At 41.8% G+C, this 2,184-nt stretch overlaps 1 protein-coding gene across 1 annotated transcript in view; it reads right to left on the bottom strand.

The window, feature by feature from the left end:
* The window catches only part of LOC104958338 (threonine--tRNA ligase, cytoplasmic-like), a 4,241-nt gene extending 3,144 nt beyond the window's left edge, over positions 1-1,097 (bottom strand). The window contains exons 1-2 of the mRNA XM_010786055.1: positions 850-1,097; positions 447-584 (exon numbers count right to left, since the gene is read on the bottom strand). Coding sequence (XP_010784357.1) covers positions 447-584; positions 850-1,008 — 297 coding nt within the window. The 5' untranslated portion in view covers positions 1,009-1,097. The remainder of the gene's footprint in view (positions 1-446; positions 585-849) is intronic.
* Positions 1,098-2,184: the final 1,087 nt, after the last annotated feature.

The raw sequence follows: 2,184 nt of genomic DNA, 5'->3' as shown, positions 1-2,184 counted from the left end.
CTAGGTATAAAAGTCACGGCTCTCCACTGGTCAAATGAAATACAAATTCCTGTATGAGCCACTGTATGATAAGCCGTGCTGTATCCAATTTAACATTTTAATGATTTTATTAAAACTAATGTCCCGGCATTTTATAACATGTGCCACCGAATCAGAATCAGAATCAGGTTTACACATACAAGGAATTTTCTTTGGTGTATAATGGTGCGTACATACAAACAGTATGAGGAATTTAGTTGTGGAAAAGGAGCAAATAAAGAGCTAATTTGGAAAATATATTAAAAAAACATTATAAAGAAATGTTTCCAAGCCATACAAATATACAAAATATGAAAAAGGAGGTACAGAAAGACATGACAAATGAGAATTTAAAGTGTGAAAGCGGTCTCTCATCTAATTTTAAGTTAATTTTCCCAGCCTAATTCACACTTCCCGATGCAGTTTACCTTCTCCGCCTGGTTCCACACAGCGATGTCTCCCAGATATTTCTCTGGGCGCGTGGACAGGTGCAGCTGGAAGGAGAATCCGAACACGTTGTAGACGCAGCGGAGGAAATCCAGACAGCCCTTCATCTCCGACTCGATCTGTCGGGAGAAGAAGGATTCAGAAATATATAATTGACTCATTAATAGCTGGTCGTTTCTAAAATGTTTTTTTAATGTTAAAATAAAAAATATGTTTATTCAATGGCCAAATGACAGTTATCTGGTGGCACCTTGCATGTCAGCCTCTGAATGGATGTGTGTGAATGAGTGAATACTGACTTCTGTATGTAAAAACACTTAAAGCTATTTAAATGTGATTTCTTTTTTTTTTTTAACCCCTTGTAAACGCTGATAGAGTGGTCACCTGCTCCATGGTGCAGAAGATGTGAGCGTCGTCCTGCTGGAAGCGCCTCACTCGGGTTAAACCGGTCAGTGTTCCCGACAGCTCGTTCCTGTGGAGGACCCCGAAATCTGCAAACCTCAGAGGAAGTTCCCTCCAGGAGCGAGGCCTGTGGCTGAACATCAGACTGCAGGAAGAAGAAGAAGAAGAAGAAGATGGAACTGTATTGATCCACCGAGGGGGGAAGGACGACCAGAGAGCAGGAAGTCAAAACAACAGAGACTGCTTTAACCCTCGTTTATCGGGTCGAATCTGGACAATTTCCTACTTTCATCAATCATAAATATTGTGTTTTACATTTCATTACTCCAAGGCCTTATGATATCCTCCACAGTACGCATTTGAAGATGTAACACACCACTTCCATTGAATTGTGAGTGGTTTAGTCCACTTTGTAACACATGTGTTCCCGGTCATAGGAAAGGAATGGGAAACCGCAGATAATGTTAATCCATCAGATACACACACCCACAAATCAACACAATGTTAATTTTTGAATACTTTTGCAGTGCCTATTCACTGCAGTTATTCATGTAAACCAGTATCTGAGACATTGTTTACAGCTTCAAGGGTTGCAAAATAAAATGTGGTGACGATTCGTGGTTTTTGTGTAAAAATAAGAGCAGTTAAAGGTCCCCTATTATACTGTTTTTCATCAATATATTATAGGTCTCAGATATATACAGAACATGTCTCTGAAGTGTTTGGCTCCAAACACCAAACAGATCATTGCAGCATTACCCATAATCCCCTCTGTTTCAGCCCTGTTTCCAAAGTGCTGATTCTCTGTCTGTTACTTTAGATGAAAATAAGGAGCCCCTCCCCACGCCCCTCTGAGAGATATTAGGCGCTTTCACACCGGAGTACTTTTCCCCGTACTTTTCCCGTTTAGTTCCGTTAGTGCCTGGAATTTTGCGTTCACACCAAAAAGAGAACTTAGTTCAGAGAACTTTTACCCCCATTTGTAGTGCCTGCTAGAGAGGCACTATCCTGGAGAGAAAAAGTACAATTTCTGATAGGCTGGGCGGATTGCAAACCACGCCCCGTAAAACTCTGAAAAGTTTTTTGAAGCCACCATTGTATTTGCTGGCATTAGCATTATTAGCATTAGCCCCGCGCACCAACGGAGAGAGAATAACTTATGGCAAAACAAAAAAAAACATGGGAGCGGTGGAGATGAGGAGGTGCCAGCGTTCTGGCGATTACTCGGAAGCCAGTCCCAACTCTGGGACTTCCGGCGGGGACTTCGGGTGGCAGTATACGCTAGTGAAGTTGTTTGCGGCCTGCCAGTAAACCTAA

Source organism: Notothenia coriiceps, unplaced genomic scaffold (assembly GCF_000735185.1).
Source record: "Notothenia coriiceps isolate Sejong01 unplaced genomic scaffold, NC01 NC01_scaffold00028744, whole genome shotgun sequence".
In the NCBI taxonomy this organism is placed as follows: domain Eukaryota; kingdom Metazoa; phylum Chordata; class Actinopteri; order Perciformes; family Nototheniidae; genus Notothenia; species Notothenia coriiceps.
This window is presented reverse-complemented; position numbering and strand designations above follow the sequence as displayed.